Below are 18,514 nucleotides of genomic sequence, written 5' to 3'. Positions count from 1 at the left end.
AAATTGTGGCTCAGAGGTAAGGAGTATAAACTGAAATTTTATGCCAGCCAAATTTTCCTTTAAGTATGCAAAAAAGAAACACTTCATTTATCAAATCTGCGGGAAATCAAGGACTATTAAGCACGTTAAGAGCCCTTCCCACACAAAAAATTGACAGTGAAATTCAGTCACCCAAACAGTGAGGCTAAAGAACTCAGGAACGTGTACACTTTAGGAAGAAGATGGTGTCAGTCTTGGATCCATTTAAATATAGACCTAAAATCAAAGAACTGTGGAAATTATGCTGCCCAATCAAATGTAAAAGTTGCAGACTTTGACACAGTAGAAAGAATAGTAAAAAAATCAGGAGGAAGAAGGACGGGCGATTTCCTCATCTTTGCTATTTAGAAGTTAGTGCTGCTGTCTAAGTGTGAAGTGAGTAGTTATGAAACAACATAGGGACACAAAGAAATCGATCTGAAAAATGAAAACATTTTTTTCTCCTTCCGTTTTTCAGATTATTGAATGTTTTGGAAGTAATAGCTCCCTTTAAGCACTTTAACAAGCTTAGAGAGTTTGTCCAGATGAAGCTCCCTCCAGGCTTTCCTGTAAAACTAGGTAAGAGAAAAACTTACTAATTTCAGGGTCTATTAGAAATACGGAGCTGTTTATTAACATTTAATGAGAAATCTGCTTTGAAGGAAAATGAGTTTCCTAGCTGCTTACATTTTTATAAAGTTTTTCGGTAATTATATGCATTGATGTTCAAGTTTATCAAATATATAAAGTGCCTGATGAGAGTTCTAGTTCTACTTGATTTAAATTAAATGTAAAGCTTCTGCAAGTATTTCATACAAGAGGGTGCGGGTGAACTTGTGATGCACTGTGATGTTTTCAATGTGAAAAATGGAGACTGAATTTTAGCCCAAATTTTCAGCAGACTTTGAGTTTCTGGATAGTGGGAATGTTTCTGGAGTAACAGTCACTATTCATGGAGAAAGTTATACATTTTATTTTTCAGTCTTAAATGTTTAAACTTAAGCAATTATCTTTAGAAACAGTACACTCTCATTTTTATACATGCTTAAACTCCTAACTATATCAGAAAATTGGGAACAAGAGACTATTAAAAGGTTCTTTAGGAGTTTAGGTAGATTTAGCATTAAGTTTCAAGAGAGCCTTCAATGCTTTCCATTGATCCAGCCACCCAGTATTTAATCAGTGCTTGCTCTGTGCTAGAAGCTTTTCTAGGGGTGAATGACAGCAAAAGTTCCTGCCGTCTTGGTGTTTACATTCTAGTGGGGTAGAAAAATAAATATATGGTAAATATAACCTTTATATAATTCCTCAGATATGTTTTATCTTGTTTCATTCAATATTACTGAAACCACATCTTAGAATAATTAGGCCAAAATGATTTACTCCCAGAAATAATACTTTCATTGCTAAAAATTAAACCTGACCTTCTCAATTTTCCAAACTTAGAAATAAGCGTTTTGCACTTTAAGATGGATTTTAAAACATCTTTTCAGAATGTCACTCTCAATTTCCTTTGTGATGAAAAATCAGTGGAAACCCAGTGTCTACTTGAAGAAACCAGTGATGAGATCTTAGGCAGAAATGGTTGGAAAACGAAAGCAATCAAGAGCTGTGTGTTTGAGATATGGATAGAGATCATTATGTGAGCATTTTTGCAGAATCTTCTATAGCCAGAAAATAGATGAAGCATTGGCCTCTCTTCTAGGTACTGTATTTAAGAGGCCCAGGGACAAACTAGATCAGAGGGCAGGGACTGAATACGTGAGAATTCCGAACCAACTGTATTTACATCTAAGTCCCAGATCCAAATCAAATCCCACAATATAAATAGATTTTTATGTAAAAGAAATATTTTGATTATATGTAGAAAGGAAAAAAGTCTACAGTACTTCTGTGCAGGCTTTTCTCTAATGTAGAACCACATTCTTAGCAGGGGATTAATAGTTTCTTGCTTGTATGCTTACAGTTATTGGGCATTTGCTTACCTATCCAGCTCTTGTCTCTTATCCTGCTTTCAGACTGATCCTACAGAACTCCAGTCCTGGGTCAGTTTAATCTTCCACCATTTCCATTGCTGTATTCAGGCTGAAAGATACAACTGAGGGGAAAAATTATAAAAATTTAGAAATTCTTGTTAAGGTAATGACATATTTTTAAAATCAGCCAGAGCTCTAAATGCCGATTGTGAATGATCTTTTCTCTAATTTGCTTCTCCCATTCTGCTCAAAGGCCAATTTGAACCTCTTTCACCAATCCCCATCCTCCCCTTAACTTTCTTCCACAATCTAAGCAGACGATTTTTGCTCTCTGAGTTACAAAAAAGACTATCAGAAGTGAGACCTCCCTCATTACTCCCAATCCCCCATACAGACTTTTCTGCCCCAAGCCCTGTCTTTTACTCCATCTTTCCTATCTCAGTGGAAGTGGTGCCCTCTTTTTACCTTGACTAATCTCTCCATTTGTACTGTGGATCTGTTCTCCTCCCAGCTCCTTGAAAAAGCTCGCTCTGTCAGTTTCCCCATATTTCTCCTCTACCTTCCAACTCCCTTCTCTGTTGCCTTTTTCCTCTTAGCTCTTAGGCTTTGTTCAGGTTTGTTGCCTTTTAAAATTCAACTAACTAAATAAAATAATTCCTTTAACTCCATCCTACCCAGGCTTGCCTTTAATCTTTGTTTTTCTTAGCCAAGCTACGTGAAAGTCTACTTTTATCTCTCCATTCTTACTTTCTTTTACAGTTATATTATAAATAGGGTAAGGTGAAGGGACAAAAAGAGAGGCACGGTTTTTCTGCTTCACTTGAACTGCTGAAAAGGTGACACCAGGAGACTATAATAGTTAGTTATATATAATGTATACCCAGAGCAACTGCTGAAGAAACTAGAGAGAGATACTCAAAAACACTATAGATAAATAAAAATGAAATTATAAAAAATAGTTGAGTCACCTACAGGAAGTCAAGAAAAGTAATGAAAAAAAGAGATGACAAACAAAAAATAAAATGGCAGACTTACGTCTTACTATATAAATAATTCCATTAAATGTGAGGAGTCTAAGTAGACCCTTAAAAGATAGAAATTGGCAAAAGGGATTAAAAGACATGACCCAACTGTATACTATCTTCAGCAAACTCCCTTCAAATATAGTGATACAGGCAGGTTGAAAGTGAGAGGATGGAAGAAGATATACTGTGCAAATATTAATCAAAGAATAACAGGGCTAGCTATATTAATATGAGATAAAGTAGATTTCAAAGCAAAGAAAATTACCAGAGACAGAGAGAGACATTATATAATGATAAAAGGGTCAATCCATAAAGAAGAATAGCAATTCTAAATGTATATACACGAAACACCAGAGCTGCAAGATAGGTGAAGCAAAACCTAGAAGAAATGAAAGGAAAAATAGATCTACTATTATGATTGGGGACTTCAGCGCCCTTCTCTCAATAGTTGATATAACAAGTAGACAGAAAATCAGCAAGGATGTAAAATAACTCCACAACACCATGAACCAAAGCACCTATTTGGCATTTCTAGAACAGTCCGCCCAACATCAGCAGGATATGCATTCCCTTCAAGTTCTTGTGGAACATGTACCAAGATAGGTCACATCCTGGGCCATAAAACAAACCTCAATAATTGTGAAAGACTAGAAAATCACAATGAAATTAAACTAGAAATTAGTAATAGAAAGATAACAGAAGATTCTTCAAACGCTTGGAAACTAAAGAACACTCTCCTAAATAATTTATAGGTCAGAGGTGAAGTCTCAAGGGAAATAAAAGACTATATTGAATTGAATGAAAATGAAGTTAGAACATATCAAAATTTGTGGAGTATAGCTAAAGTAGTGCTGAGAGGGAAATGGATAGCACAAAATGCATACATCAAGAAAAGAGAAAAAGTCTCAAATCAATAACTTAAGCTTCTACCTCAGGAACTTAGAGAAAGAAGAGCAAAATAAATCCAAAGCAAGCAGAAGGAAGGAAATAATAAAAAGTAGAAATCAATGAAAGAGAAAACAGAGTAGAGAAAGTCAATGAAGCAAAGAGCTGGTTCTTTGAAAAGATGGATGGAATCAACAAATTTCTAGCAAGACTGATAAAAAAGAGAGAAAACACAAATTACCAATGTTAGGAATGAAATGGGATAGCACTACAGACTCTGCAGAAATCAAAAGGCTAATAAATGCAATAGGAATGAAAGGGAAAAAAGGCATTCAGAAGCAGAAAGGAAGAAATAAAACTTTCCCTGGGGCCGGCCCGGTGGCGCAGCGGTTAAGTGCACACGTTCTGCTTCACTGGCCCGGGGTTCGCTGGTTCAGATCCCGGGTGCGGACATGGCACTGCTTGGCAAGCCATGCTGTGGTAGGCGTCCCACATATAAAGTAGAGGAAGATGGGCACGGATGTTAGCTCAGGGCCAGCCTTCCTCAGTAAAAAGAGGAGGGTTGGCAGCAGTTAGCTCAGGGCTCATCTTCCTCAAAAAAAAAAAATCCCTATTTGCAAATGATGTGATTCTATAAGTAGAAATTCTAAAGATTCTATAAAAAAAACTAGAATTAATGAGTGAGTTCTACAAGATGGCAGGATTTAAGTTAAACATACAAGAGTCAATGGTATTTCTATATATTAACATTGAACGTATAGAGACCAAAATTAAAAATTAAATACTATTTACAGCTGCTGAAAAAAAAGGGAAATGTTTAGGTGTAAATTTAAGAAAACATGTACAGTACCTGTATCCTGAAAATTACACAATGCCAATGAAAGAAATTAAAGAAGATCTAAACAAATGGAGAGATGTACCATGCTTGTGAATTGGAAGACTCAAGATAGGAATGATGTTCATCTTCCCCAAATTGATATATGAGTATCACAATTCTTATCACAATCCCAGCAATATTTTTTGGTAGGTATATACAAGATTATTTTAGAATTTCCATGGGAAGGCAGAGGAACTAGAATATCCGTATTAGTTTTCTAGAGGTGCCGTAACGGAATACCACAAACTGAGTGGCTTGAGCAACAGAAATGGATTGCCTCACAGTTCTGGAGGCTAGAAATCCTTCTGGGGGCTCCTTCTGAGGGCTCTGAGAAAGAGTCTGTTCTGTGCCTCTCCCCTAGCTCCTGGTGATTTTCCTTGGCTCATAGAAGCATCACTCCAATTGCCTTCATCTTCACACGATGTTCTTCTTGTGTCTCTGTCTCCAAATTTCCTCTTTTTGTAAGGACACTAGCCATATTGGGTTAGGGACCACTCTGATGACTCTTAACTTGATTACTTCTGCAAAGACTCTCCCTAAAAGGTCACATTCTGAGGTACTGGGGGTTAGGACTGGAACATGCATTTTTTGGAGGGGAAAGAATTTAACCCAGAACAATAGCCAAAACAATTTTGAAAAAGAAGAAATAAAGTGTGAGTAATCAGTCTACTCAATTTCAGTATTTATTATATAGCTATAGTAATTAAGACAGTGTGGTATTGGCTGAAATGTAAATGTAAATCAATATGACACAACAGAGAATCCAGAAATAGACCCTCATAAATATGCTCAACTGATTTTTGATAAAGGTGCAAAAGAAGTGCAATGGAGGAAAAAGAGCCTTTTCAACAAATGATGTTAGAACAATTGGACATGCAAAAACAAAAAAACCCTCTACTTAGTCCTACAGTTTATACGAAACCTAACTGAAATAGATCGTGGACTTAAATTTAAATGTAAAACATAAAACTATCAAACTTTTAGGAAATAAACATGAAAAAATTCTTAGGGATCTAGGTTTATGCAAAGAGTTTTTAGATTTCATACCACAAGCATGATCCATAAAAGGAAAAAATCAATGAATTGGACTTCATTAAAATTAAAAACTCTGCTCTGTGAAAGACCCAGTTAAGAGTAAGAAAACACAAGAACTCTTAAAACTCATCACTAACAATTCAAATGAGCCAGTTAGAAAAGGGCAAAGACGTGAAGAGACATTTCATGAAAGGGGATATGTAAGTGGAAAATAAGCACATGAACAACGTTCAGTATCATTAGCCGTTAGGGAAATGCAAATTAAAACCACAATGAGATATCAGCGTACACATCTAACAGAAAGGCTGAAATAAAACACTGTGACAGTGCCAAATTCCAGACAGTTAGGCAGTTGCCCTTCTAGGCATTTATCCCGGAAAAATAAGCTGATGCTCACACAAAAACCTGTGCACAAGTGTTCATTCATAGCAGCTTTATTTGTAATAGCCTCAGACTAGAAACAACCCAGCTGCTCTTTGCAAATTATCTTTCTCTTTCACTCCTACTGTGTTCATTGTTGATATTCATATTGTTAAATCTGCTGGACACTTTTCTGTTATCCTTCTTAATTTCTCCTAAATTTGTCTCTATTTTTGTGGAGTCCTTGTCCGAATGAATTACAGTTCTTCAAATTCTCTCTGACTTCTTTGACATAGAATTCTCCCTCCATTTTCTCCCTGTCTCTCTGGAGCACCTCTCCCCTTTCTTTCAATGTTGTCGCCCTACATCATATTCTCTTTACAGCTGCTAAAACTTTAGCCAGAACGTGTTCCTGCTCTGCCTACAATCATCCATTGGCTTCCCAGTTCATCCAGAGTAAAAGCTGAAGACTTTTCCTTGACCTAAACCCCCATTGATCTAGCTGCCTCTTTCAACTGACTTCATCAGTCTTCCCCTTGCTCCCTTGCCTGCAGCCGCAGTGGTCTCCTGGCTGGTCCCAGAATAAGCCACATGCTTTCTTTTTAGGGCTTTGGTATTTATTCCTTCTACTTAGACTTTTCTCCCTCCAGGCAACTGTATGGTTTGTTCTTATCTCAGGTCTTTGATGGAAGGTCGCTATGGTGAGGTTTTCCTTGCCCGCTCCTTTCAAGACCTCTTACTCCCAACACTGGGACTCCCTGGCCCCCAGCAGGCTTTCTTTTTGTCTGGATACTTAGTCACAGTTACTTTTTACTTCTTTGTTCTCTGTATTTCCCAATCACAATGTAATCTTCATAAATGCGTGATTTTTTTCTCGTTTGCTCGTGTATATCCATCGTTTAAAACAGGGGTCATCAAGCTTTTTCTGAAAGATAGTATTTTAGGCTTTCTGGGCCATATGGTTTCTGTCACAAGTACTTGCTTGCTGGAGAAGGAAAGCAGCCGTATACAATAAGTGAACCACATCCTGTGTTCTAATAAAACTTTACTTATGGACACTGAAGTTTGAATTTCACGTAATTTTACTGGCACAAAATATTATTCTTCCGTGTTTTTTTACCTATTAAAAGATGTGTCGTCTTTCCTTAGTTCACAGGCCTTGTAGTGCCAGGCCAAGGCGAAGCCGTAGTGTGCCCACCCCTGACCACTTGGTAGGCACCAATGAAGGATTTTTTCCCCCGGAAATAACTGGAAACTGTAATGCTTCTGTTGATTTCTGTGTTTAAATGTTTTTTAATATTACTTTATGCAATGAATTACTAGCCTTGTAACAGTCAAATAAACTTAATTTACTATATGCCTTTATTCTGGACAGACATTCCACTTAGCTTTCATAGAAGCATTTCAGAGTTTTAAGGAAGCTTTAGAGTTTATTTATTTTGTAGATAAAATCCCTGAGGACCATAAGTTAAATGATTTGTAGGAATCAGAACCCAAGTGTTATGATTTGTGTTTTTTCCAGTAAATAACATATTAGGCATAAAACTAAGCAGAGTGATTAAAGTATTTGGCCATTTTTAATGTCAGGTTTCACCCATAATTTCAGCCAGAAACGTATTTTATTTAGAAGAATATTAGGCTGTATGATGTGGTATGTATGGTTAGGTGGTATGATATTACTCCAGTTACTCCAATTCTGATGAGACTATTTTTATCCCATGTTCTCAAGTTATGGGTTGTTTTTGGTGTTTTAAAACAAAAAAGGATTAATGTATTTCATTTGTGTTACAATGAAAATAAATCAGCTCAGAGTAATATATACACTAGAATCTGAAGGAAAAATGTCAGAATGCAAAAAGTACAAATGTAGCTGTCCTTTTGCCCCAAGAAAAAGGAAACAAAACCCAGTGGGATCTGGCGTTATAGTTTTAACTATAACTGAGAAGCCATGGGGACTTGAATTTTTGATGTCACTCCTGATGCCTTGGTGTCTTTCTCTCCTTACCAGTAACCAAACCTTCCCCTAAACACACACACTCAGCATTGGACACATATGAGGATTTGTCTGGTCCTCAGATAATGCTTTTTTATAATTTAAGGAGTATGGATATTTCAAGTAGTATTTTATGGTCTATAAATAGATTAACATTTCATTTTACAATGTTATCATTGATTTTTCTCTCTAGATATACCTGTGTTTCCTACGATCACAGCCACTGTGACTTTTCAGGAGTTTCGATATGATGAATTTGATGGCTCCATCTTTACTATACCTGATGACTACAAGGAAGACCCAAGCCGTTTTCCTGATCTTTAGCTGACACAGAAAATGATGCCATGTAACCAAGGAAAGCAAGAGAATGCAGAGACCTCAGAAGTGAATCCAAATAGAAGGGACAAATGCTTTCGGTGAAGAAAAGGGAATTTCATTGAATCGACACATCAGTAATATGATATAATGAAATGGGCCTCTAATAAGAATTTTAGCAAGTTTTCTGATGTGCCATTTTCAATCTTTTTAAAAATACACGTACTATAAGCATAATAGTTTGACACCTTAATGACCCTAAGTACTTCTTATGTAAACAGCTATGAGTGCTGTGATTTGTTTTTAAAAATTTTTACACTTCTTGTTGAAATATATATGCATATAAATATATCTATATCTATATCTATATCTAAAACACTCTTGGACCATTAACATAAATTAAATGTCTTAAGAGAGATGAAGCCCTTTTAAACTTGTCATCTTATATTCAAGGTGACATTTATAAATATTCCTTCAAGCTTTGTTTTCATAAAATGTAAACTATGTAACATTATGTATAGTTCAGTAATTCGAATGTTCGCTCAGTGTAATGAACTAGAAGGAAGGCAGTTTTCTGTAGATGAATGAGCCAAGCGGTAACCATTCAACAGTTGCGTTTCTATGTTGCGATACATTTCAGAAGCAGCGTTCACTCTGCAGGGAATAAGGTACCTCCTTTAGCACCTTAGTGCAATTCATCGTGGTGCTATTTGTTTTTACCTGAATTCTTTCTTCAATGGAAAATGTTTGTTACTAATCTTCCTTTCCTAGAACCTCTATTTTTTTTTCCTAAACTTGAGTTTAAAAGTCGTTTTTGTGTTGATGATAAGGTATGGTTAGCATGCTTAAAGATATTCCTCTTCCAAATATCAGCACTTTAAAACAAATCCAAATTTTTAAACTTGCTTCCTAACAAGTGCACATCATTCTGATTATTTTGTTTTTAGTGGAATATGGATGCAACCGTATCTGTTTTAAAAAACAACTCACGTATTTTGGACATCCCTACATATTTAGTGCTTTCAAAGTAAGGTAAAAACATTTTATATGCTAACAGAATATATTTGTTACAAGTTAACTTCCAGAAACGTACACAAGACTGACAATTCCTACTGTTTATTTTTTTAAATCACAAGAAAATATTTATTGATTTTAATTATCTCCAAAGTGTTAAAATCATGCATTACTCATTTTTGCACTTAAAAATTTTCATATTTATTCCAAGATGGTTTGAAGGTCCAAGAATGAAAATAAATTAGGGAGAAAAATGTATAATGGTCATAAAATATTATGTTTTATTAAAGAGCTTAGCTAAAAAAATGTTTTTTAAATGTATCCTGATAAATGCATCTGTCAAGTTTTTTAGAGTGACCAGTAGTTTAAACTTTTTCCAGGATTTTAAATAATTTGAATGAGTTTAGAAACCTTTATTGAAGAGATGATTTATTTAAAAATCCAAAGCATCAACCATAAGAAATTTTATAATAAACATCTTTAAAGCTGCATCTTCCATGCTGATACATACTACATTGCATATGTTGACATTTTTTAAAATACATTTTATAATGAAGAAAAATAATCATAGGTAAAAATTCAAAGGCCAGTTATTACTTTATGTGGGTCTGTTGAATTTTGTGGAAAGAGTTGGTAAACCCAGACTAGGTTTACTGACCAGAAGTTGATCCCTATTATTTTGGGAAAGCCTGTAGATGAAGTGACTTAAAGATTGAATTATCCTGACAGTGATTTTCTGAGGTTTGAGACACTGAACGGCACTGATCACTGTTGCTTTTCGGCTCCTCTACTTTGTGGGGATACAGTATACTTTCAGGAATATACTGTAGATTTTTTCATAAGTACAGGTAACTTAGTGGGGAAAAAATATGGTAAATTGCAGCTTGGGATTTATCAGTTTCCTAAAAGCTGTGAATATTTGCTGGGGTACACTGGAGGTAGGAAGACTACTGAAAACTTTTGCACTTGGATCTTGTTTTTAATTCTTATCTTTTCTTTCATAAGGAATAGTAGAAAGAGATTATCCATTCCAAAATGTCTTTGATCACAAAGGCCAAGCAAATGTCAGTATCTCTTATGATGGTGAAAACAAGGAGTTAATTAATGCAAATAAACTTTTCACAATATTAGACTTTTCAAAATGTGCCTTTTAATCCAATTAATGAATGAAGCTTTGTGCTGTGTTTCAGGTAGGTAGATCAAGACATCATATATTTTGATAATCTCACGTGAAAATCTGGATTTTGTAATGTTGGGCCACAACGTTCTATATGCCTTCCATTTGTGATTGAAGAAACTGTTTAAACTTGGGGACTATAAGATGGCCACCTTAAATGGCCATTTAGAAATGTTCAGTATTCCTGCCACTAGTATGGTTTTAAAGGAAGATATGATTTTGTCTTCATGAAGATTATCCCCTGGAGACAGTTTGCCTCTGTCTGTAGACATTCATCTACAGAGAATTGTCGGACTGTAAAAGGGAAGCACAGAGCAGATGCTCTGATTATCGTGAGTGGAGGTGCATAGTCAGAGCAGCTATCGCCAACAGAAGCTGAAACACTACTTCGTTTCTTTCTCCTGCTTGAACTGGTGTTGAGCCCCACTCACACTAATGAAACTTGGTTTCCACAGAGTCATTTATGTACAGGTTATTACTCACACTAATGAAACTTGGTTTCCAGTGTCATTTATGTACAGGTTATTACTCACACCTTGGGGAAGGGTGGTGATAACGATCGTGTGGTGAAGCCTTCTCCCTGTGTCCACTAAGTCTACAGCAGACAAAGATCCTGTTTCAAGACCACGAAAGGGCTGGAGTAAATATTTTCAGTAAATACTGAATTAAGGGGTGCTTCCTTTTGCTCATTTGTTACTTTTATTTGCAAACAACATGGCTGAGAAAAAGTTGTAATAGAAAACTAGGACAATTCCAAGTCCTGCCTGCAGTGCGCTAGCCTAGAAAATGGGTGAGAGGACTGCTGGTTAGTGTGGGACACACACAGCTCTTCCTGTTAACTGCAGCCAACGGTATCTTAACCCGTTTCCTAAAGTGAACAAAATGGGTGCTTACCAAAGTTGCTGTATTTGCAAACCTTAAGACAGGGAAACTTGCCCCAGAGATAAATGGACAGGAGGTAGTAAATCCTTTGTAAAGACAGTAAAACTAAACTTAGTAAAAGCCCGTCATTTGTCTACTAGGAATTAGCAAAAACTACTTTTGCAAAGCATTTTATGTCAGAAATCTGGGGCAATAAGTATTTTAGGTCACTGTCAAAAAACGTCATCTCAAGTATTATCACATTTTTTAGGTCATGTGACCATCCTTATAGTTCTGCCTGGTGATGAGCTTTTCTAATTGTCGTAGCTCACTTGAGACTAGTCCTTGTAGCCACATGGCATCTCCGGCACAGAGGATTACAAACGCACGTTTGCCACAGCGCCTACAAATACGGAAGCAAAATCTCCGAAGGATTTTCCAGAAAGGTACTTGGCAGTCATTCCTGAATTTGATATTTTGCAAATGAAAATAATTAGCCTAAAGTAGAAACTGTGTATTAGAGGAAACCCCCCCCCACTACTTACTTATCCGTACTTCTCACAGAGTTCTTGGTCACCAAAGAAGGCCGACAGGGACTGGCTGGCATGTTTTAAATAATGAGTGTGGTGGTGGTGGTTGAGTTTGGGAGGGCAGGCGTGAAGCAGAACTTTTGTAGTTTATGTACATTGTGGCCCCTTTGGGATGAGCAGCAGCTGGGCCTACAATTGCTTCCCCTTCCGCGGGACCCCCCTTTAGCTTCACAGACTTAGGGGTTAGCTGTGTGTGTTCAGCTTCATGATGAAGGGTCCTGGCTTCTGCTGGACATCTGTGCCACCAAGACCTGACCCGAGTTTTAGCCAATTATTATGGGTTCCAGCTCAGGCTTGTGGTTCCAATTTCTTCTCTCTCCAACTGTCCATCTTCCCTTCCCAGCTGCCCCTGGGCTTCAGTCTCCAGCATCAGATGCAGAGACAAACCGCTTTCAGACTACTTAACCAGCTCCCACAAGTAAGGTGAAATCCCTGGAACAAACCGCCTTTCTCTTGGTTCTGCTCCTTTGATTGAATGCTGAGTGATAAGAAAAACGTTTTTAATCTACATGATACTTGCCCTCCAAAAGTTGATAAGGAACAAAATGAAAGAAGGCAGTTTTTACATTTAGCATACAGTGCGCCCGCCCTATCCGCGGATGCGGAACCCATGGATGTGGAGGGCTGACTAAGGCACTTGGGCATCTGTGGATTTTGGTGTCTGTGGGTGTCCTGACACTAATCCCTCGTGGACACCCTGGGAGGACTCTATCGATAAAATTACATCTTGAGGTAACTGAACAGTAAATATTAAACATCATTTGGGACATTCTATTCTTCGTGACTCTAAACCTTCAATGTTTTATGCACAAATCATACTTTAGCTAAAAATAATGTTAGTGACTGCACTAAAAACTTTTAGAAAGTTTTTAAAGTTATTTTTGTACATAACTTTTACAAAGTGAGACTTTTGAAAAAAGAATGTAAACATGTCGCTTCCCCGATTATTTTTCTAAGGACATCATTTAAAAAATATTGGTTCTCTCAGATCCTTTCTCTGAATTCTCTTAGATTGCTAGTAACACCTGCTATACACTAAGTATATTCTTTAGTATTTCCACTAGTAAAGAATTAGCATGGTTCACAAGTGTTATTTCGCTAAAGAACGTCTAAATGAATTTCACACATACTTTGGCATTATAAAATGGAAACGGCAACAAAAATAAAACTGAGTAAAATAGACTCAAAAATCAACAAGTCCAGAGTTAGTCTCATTTAGAAAACTACTTCTGCTAATAAAGCCTTAGAAATAGACATATTCTGGATGCTCTTAAAACAAAAGTACCAGTAGCATTTTCATTACGTCCATAGTTAAAGTAACCACAACTACATGTACTTGATAGAGAAATGTCTTAGATAGCACAGAGGTGAAACGCATCACCTAGATTTGAGACAAAAGGAACGGGAATCTCAATTCCAGTTTCAAAGATGTCTGTCAGCCTTCAAACAGCATGGACACTAAGCACTTAATCTGGTGCCCAACTGAAGAAAGTGATGGCGTTTCGCTAGAGGAAAAGTGGGCTTGTGCAGGCCACCGTTATGACACCCACACCAGAACCTGACTCGGTTTTAAGATGCACCCCAAGGTTAAAGTAAAATTAGTTTTACTGTTCTAGAAGCCGTTCATTTTTCTAAGTATATAAATAACATTTTGCTACCTTCCACGTATGTACAGATGGCCACCAACTGAGAATGGTTCGACTTGACTTTTTGACTTCATGATGGTGTGAAAGCGATAGACAGGCATTCAGTAGAAAGCGTACTTCAAATTTTGAATTTTGATGCTTTCCCACGTTAGTAATACGCAGCTCCCTCGTGATGCTGGGCAGCAGCAGGCCCCACGACTCCATCAGCCACATGATCATGAGGGTAAACCACTGACACAACATTCTGTGCCCAGACCCCCGTTCTGCTTCACTCAGTACTCAATCAGGTATGAACTGCTCAACCCATCCTCATAAACTAGGCTTCGTTACACGATTTCACACAACTGCAGGCTAGTCTAAGTGTTCTGCGTGCGTTTAAGGTAGACAAGGCTAAGCTATGATGTTTGGTAGGTTAGATGTATCAGCTCCATTTTTAAGATATTTTCACCTTATGATGGGTTTATCAGGGTGTAAACCCCACTGTTAAGTCGAGGAGGATCTGTATAATCACTACCAGGAAGCATATTACCCAAAAGCCATTTTCACAAAAAACGAAGAGAGCAATATGACCTTCTCAAAGCTTTATCTGCGTGCAATTTATCTCAGTGCATTTGCTGACACGTTATTCCAAACTAAATTACTGAAGCTTTGGAAAGCTCTATAACCAAACAGCAGGTACCATTTGCTGACCCAGACACACAAGGCTACATTTTTTTCCTATCAACTACATTGCAAGGTAAGTATCACTCCGTTTACAGACAGGAAAATGGAAAGAAAAAAAAAAAAGTGTAGATCTCTCCAGCTGTGAATGAAGCTGAAATTCACGACTGGACTCTCACATAGCCACTGTACCTCTCGCTCACTCCTGAGGAAGTTAGGCAAATAAATAGGACAAACGTTTTTCTAACAAAACCACTTTTATTTTTTAATCATTTTTACTACCAAATACAGAACAAAACTCAGCGTGGAGCAGTGTGCACTTGACTTCAACTGGCGATCCATGTTAAAGGCCCGTGTCCAGTGCGACTCTGCCTTCGTGCATAAAGCGTTCACTGGAAAGCGACCTCAGGATGGATTCCCTTCACTGGAGCGTTGGAAGTCAGTGGCACTATTTTAAAGTCCAAAATTTCTTAATCCTTTTTGGAAAGTTAGTATGTTTGCATTCACAGATTACAAGTGAGGGAACAGACTTTGAGTAATATTAGGTTTAACCATGTGAAACAGCCAGTATTTTACTTGTTTTTGACTTACAAAATTGGCCATGTCATATGGTTCAACCATTATCTACTAAAAAAGGTTTTAAAATTTAAACAAATGTCGTTTGCGTTCAACTTTTGTGTTTAAAAATGCAGTGATTATTAGGGCCGTTACTAGACTGTCTTACTCGCTACAGACAAAATTCCTTTTGATAAAATCTTTAAAAAGTTACTTACTACAAACTGTAAAAACAATGCTGCTTTTCTATATGGCATTTCAATTTTAAAGTTAAAAAAAAATTAAACTTGGATAAAAGCTACAATTCCAAGTCTCATTTTTCCCTTAATCCCACTAAACACTATTCATTCATAAGTGAATAAATATACTATTTAGTATTGTACAGTAGATACATACCATTGACAGTTTCCTATACTATTCCAGAAAAGGCAAATATTTATATTTCACCAAAAATATAAATTTACTAGATACAGGTGGGAGCATTTGTTTATCCTAAAGTTCACTGCTTTATGCAACCCAATTCCTATACCCAAAATATGAGAAATAAAATTATATAAGAAAAAGACTTTTAGATAAAAATTAAACCAACTTTGACAAATCTGATGGCAACTAATCACTACAATAATGGATTTCACCTTACTACTATATTTCAATATGTGGATTGAAAGGGGAAAGAACTTGATTTGTAAAATGAATGAGGTAAATGTCATACATTCAACAGCGTAAATAAATACAGATACAGTTTTACAGGAAAACGAACATAAGTTTAAGGGTTTTATTATCAAAGTCTTGTAAAACAATTTCAGAAACTGTACATCAACATGGCACAGACTGTAGCCTACTTTTGTTTTTACTGCACAAAAGTGAAGCTTGAAACTCCTGTAACTAGGAAAACAGTTACCTAACTACTCTGCATTTAACATGGAATCACTGTGTGCATAAGATTACTACTGCAGTAACAGTAACACAAATTTATTGGTTTTATACAACTTGAGATCAAATAAAAAGTACATTATCAAGTAGATCTGTCTTATTTTAAAAGCATATGAAGGTCAATTTAAAATGCACTATCCCCTTTTTCCAACACTGAGATTAAAACAAATTAATAAAAGTGGAAACTTGAAAACCAGGACGAGAGAGAACTTTCTTTTCCAGATGGACTCAGGACAGGCAGATTGCTTTCACCGACGGAGATGTGGAATAAATTATTTCAGGAAAAAAAATTCCCAAACATCTTATGAAAAAGTATACAACTCTACTTCAAAATATGCTATTTACTCACTGCCAAAGACAGTTTCATTTGAAATCTTATTTCTGTAAAGCCTAATTAGCCATCAAAAAAGGTTAGTGCATATATAACCTTTCAAAGTTAAACAAAAGCCACAAAAATTTAGCCACAAGGCTTAAAGGATTATCTATTTCAAATGCTCATTACCAGATGTAACTATAAGAATGTTAATTTGTCATGTCAACAAAACAAGACCGTAAGTAGATCCATCATGTTGGAGAATTTTAATGACATTTAGGATATTCCTGCCACAATTAACATGCAATCAGTGCATTCCCTACATGGCTCTATCACGGCGATGAATCAAATTCTAGAAATACTATAAGTGAACTTAGCTAATAAAGGAGGTCATACAACAGAAACAGTCCATGCCTGCTGGAGACGCATGCAGCTTCTCATTCTTGTTACGCAGCAGCACCAGGACAGTAAACTGCTTGGCTACTCAATCAGATTTCACCATGTCAAGAACTGGTTACCCACGTGTCATTTTCTAAAAGCTTTGGGATGTAAATAACAAATATCAATATCAGGAGCTTTATAACCATTAAAGTAACTCGGAGCTGTATACATCTAGGTTTGAGATGAACAAATACAGCATTAAGAAATCACACAGAGGAATGACACTGATGCATGTGTACAGGTGGACTCGCACGGAGGCAGTGCTCAGTCACTCATATCCATGTCTTCTTCATGATGATCATCCCCATTCACTTTGGACTCTCTTAGTGAATCACCAGTTCCCTTTTCCACAGAACATTCTTTTGTTTTAGGGGAACCTGGTTCTGTTGGTTTCTTCTCCTCTTTTTTCTCCTTCTCGCTATCATACCCCTGTTCCTCTTCATCGTAATCCCGTGTAACCTGCTTTGCCAAGGAGAATAATAAAAGTAAACGTCTTCACAGAAAAATCACTTCTTAAAAGTACCAGTAACACCCAAAATAACAAAGTAAATTAGTATGTAAACATACTTTTACATCTTTATCACTCTCTGACTTTCTTTCCCGATCCTTTTCCTTATCTTTACTTTTCTTCTTCTTGCTTGTTGACCGTTCTCTTTCATCTCGGCTTCTTTCTTTGTCTTTATCTTTCTTCTTCTCCTTTTTATGTCTAGGATGACAGTAAAATGTTCTCAACAAAAGATGCTTTAAAGGAACCACTCAAAAAGCTTCCCCCTTAAATGTAGCAATATGTTTACACTTGTTTAGATGGCAAGCTTGACCCAAGGTCACAGGCTACAAAGAGGACAAAGACCCAATTTCAAAACACTGGACACAAGCTGCACACAAGACATACAGGCAAGAAGACCATCACTTGGTTATGGGTCTAAAGGCCCAATCCTAAACAGTGTTTATTACAACCCCATCTCAAGTCATACAGGGGACAGATCAATATGTGCTTCAGCACTTTAATTCCTGAAAAGGAAGAAAAACTTTAGGACAGTTTTAAAAATAAAAAGTACTGCCAGTTTCTGAAAAATAGAAAGGATCGATTTAAATGATTAATATTCTTACCTCCTAGGGGATGGTGAGCGAGATACTTTTCTTTTAGGAGACCTAGGCTTTTTAGGAGACCTTGTGCCACTCCTGCTTCTTCGTCTTCGTCTCTCTCTAGAACCACAATGTGCGAACTTGACTTTAAAATACAGTATTATTGCAAAAATGCAGACACATCATAGCAGATGTGTCTACGACAGAGCTCCATGAGGAACTCCTACAACAGGATTCTGATAATCAAACTCTGCTTTGAGCTGAAGAGTCAAACGAATAACAAACAACTGCATTTCTTTTGCAAACTACATGCCTTTCTTTTAATGCCCTCAAGAAAACTCGAAGTTCTAGCAATTCTTCTTAAAGACATAATGTCATCAAACCATTAGAAATCTTAAACTTGAGGAAAGAATGATTAACAAAAGTTCTAATTTAAAAGGGAAAAACAGTCCAAAGTAAACTATTCTTTAAGAAATCAGTTTTAGATTCTAACGTTCAGTGGCTAGAACAGGTATAGGATAATAGTGGTGATATGGGAGGCAGTTGCTAATAAAATACAAAAACAACTAATTTTAAATCATTATGTAAAATTCCGAGAAGCAGAGTCAGTGATAACATGGAGATCAAATGGACCCCCATCCTCCAGCAAACCACATCCCCCAGCCCTGCTCTGAGCAGTCCGTGTGAAGACGTACAGCCTTTCCCCTCTTTAAATTGTGGGTGTAAAAAAAAAAAAAAAAAATTCTGCTTCTGT

The 18,514-nt window shown here is 36.7% G+C and overlaps 2 protein-coding genes and 1 long non-coding RNA gene across 5 annotated transcripts in view; 2 read left to right on the top strand and 1 right to left on the bottom strand.

Annotated features, from left to right (window-relative positions):
• Positions 1-10,628, top strand: part of ANKRD13C (ankyrin repeat domain 13C) — an 88,175-nt gene extending 77,547 nt beyond the window's left edge. Inside the window, exons 12-13 of the mRNA XM_046645275.1 lie at positions 497-597; positions 8,363-10,628. Of these exons, the coding sequence (XP_046501231.1) occupies positions 497-597; positions 8,363-8,493 (232 nt within the window). The 3' untranslated portion in view covers positions 8,494-10,628. The remainder of the gene's footprint in view (positions 1-496; positions 598-8,362) is intronic.
• Positions 10,629-12,010: 1,382 nt separating this feature from the next.
• Positions 12,011-16,637, top strand: LOC124229813 (uncharacterized). Its single transcript, XR_006886001.1, has 2 exons — positions 12,011-12,544; positions 14,724-16,637. It is a non-coding gene; the product is annotated as an uncharacterized LOC124229813 (long non-coding RNA).
• SRSF11 (serine and arginine rich splicing factor 11) overlaps positions 15,749-18,514 on the bottom strand; it is a 43,598-nt gene continuing 40,832 nt past the window's right edge. For 2 of the 3 annotated variants that reach the window (XM_046645276.1, XM_046645278.1), the window contains exons 11-13: positions 17,785-17,880; positions 17,242-17,380; positions 15,749-17,136 (exon numbers count right to left, since the gene is read on the bottom strand). In XM_046645276.1, coding sequence (XP_046501232.1) covers positions 16,939-17,136; positions 17,242-17,380; positions 17,785-17,880 — 433 coding nt within the window. In that variant the 3' untranslated portion in view covers positions 15,749-16,938. The remainder of the gene's footprint in view (positions 17,137-17,241; positions 17,381-17,784; positions 17,881-18,514) is intronic. The other variant, XM_046645277.1, reaches the window with a different exon arrangement.

This window comes from Equus quagga, chromosome 18 (genome assembly GCF_021613505.1).
Source record: "Equus quagga isolate Etosha38 chromosome 18, UCLA_HA_Equagga_1.0, whole genome shotgun sequence".
In the NCBI taxonomy this organism is placed as follows: Eukaryota; Metazoa; Chordata; class Mammalia; order Perissodactyla; family Equidae; genus Equus; species Equus quagga.
This window is presented reverse-complemented; position numbering and strand designations above follow the sequence as displayed.